The 693-nt window shown below is 60.9% G+C and overlaps 1 protein-coding gene across 1 annotated transcript in view; it reads right to left on the bottom strand.

The window, feature by feature from the left end:
- EMH_0005680 (uncharacterized protein) overlaps nucleotides 1-693 on the bottom strand; it is a gene marked incomplete at both ends in the record, with an annotated part of 12,040 nt that overhangs the window by 8,346 nt on the left and 3,001 nt on the right. The window contains one exon of the mRNA XM_013497279.1: nucleotides 162-461. Coding sequence (XP_013352733.1) covers nucleotides 162-461 — 300 coding nt within the window. The remainder of the gene's footprint in view (nucleotides 1-161; nucleotides 462-693) is intronic.

Genomic DNA, 693 nt, shown 5'->3' with positions numbered 1-693 from the left:
AGCAGCAGCAGTAGCAGCAGCAGCAGCAGGGGAACTATATACAGCAGCAACTCCTGTGGAGTGCATCCTAGCACAGGCGGCTGCACCGAAGAGCTGTAAACACAACTGCTGCTGCTGCTGCTGCTGCTGCGGCTGCTGCTGTTGCTGTTGCTGCTGCTTACCGAGTACACCGCGGACGAAGCGACAGTTGAGGTGTACGTACACCCCAAAGGAGTCAGCCAGCGCAAATCCCGCAGCAAGAAGGTGCAGCAGCACTCGCTCCCCCGCGTCTTCCCGTTTGCTGCTGTTGCTGCTGCTGCTGCTGCTGCACTCCACTCCAAGCAGCACCTCGGCGAGAGCATAATGCTTCCACCCGTTGCTGCTGCTGCTGCTGCTGCTGCAGCAGAATGTGCTGGCAGCAAACGCCGGCTGCGCTTCAGGCAGCGCAGAGGCCCCCCCGACGAGGCTTCAGTTCCAAAGACCTGCAGCAGCAGCAGCAGCAGCAACCGCAGCAGCAGCAACAGCAGCAGCAGATGGAGCACCAGCAGCACCGCCTTTCAGCGTGCAGCAGCAGCAGCAACCTCAACTGCAGCAGCTGGTTGCTGCTGCTGCTGCTGCAGCTGCTGCAGCAACAGCAACAGGCTCAGACTTACGAAGAGTTCCCCCTGTACTGAGTCCACCAGCAGCACAGGCAGAGGGCTAGCAGCAGCAGCT

The sequence above is a fragment of the Eimeria mitis genome, genomic scaffold (assembly GCF_000499745.2).
Source record: "Eimeria mitis Houghton genomic scaffold, Emh_scaff258, whole genome shotgun sequence".
Taxonomy (NCBI): Eukaryota; Apicomplexa; class Conoidasida; order Eucoccidiorida; family Eimeriidae; genus Eimeria; species Eimeria mitis.
This window is presented reverse-complemented; position numbering and strand designations above follow the sequence as displayed.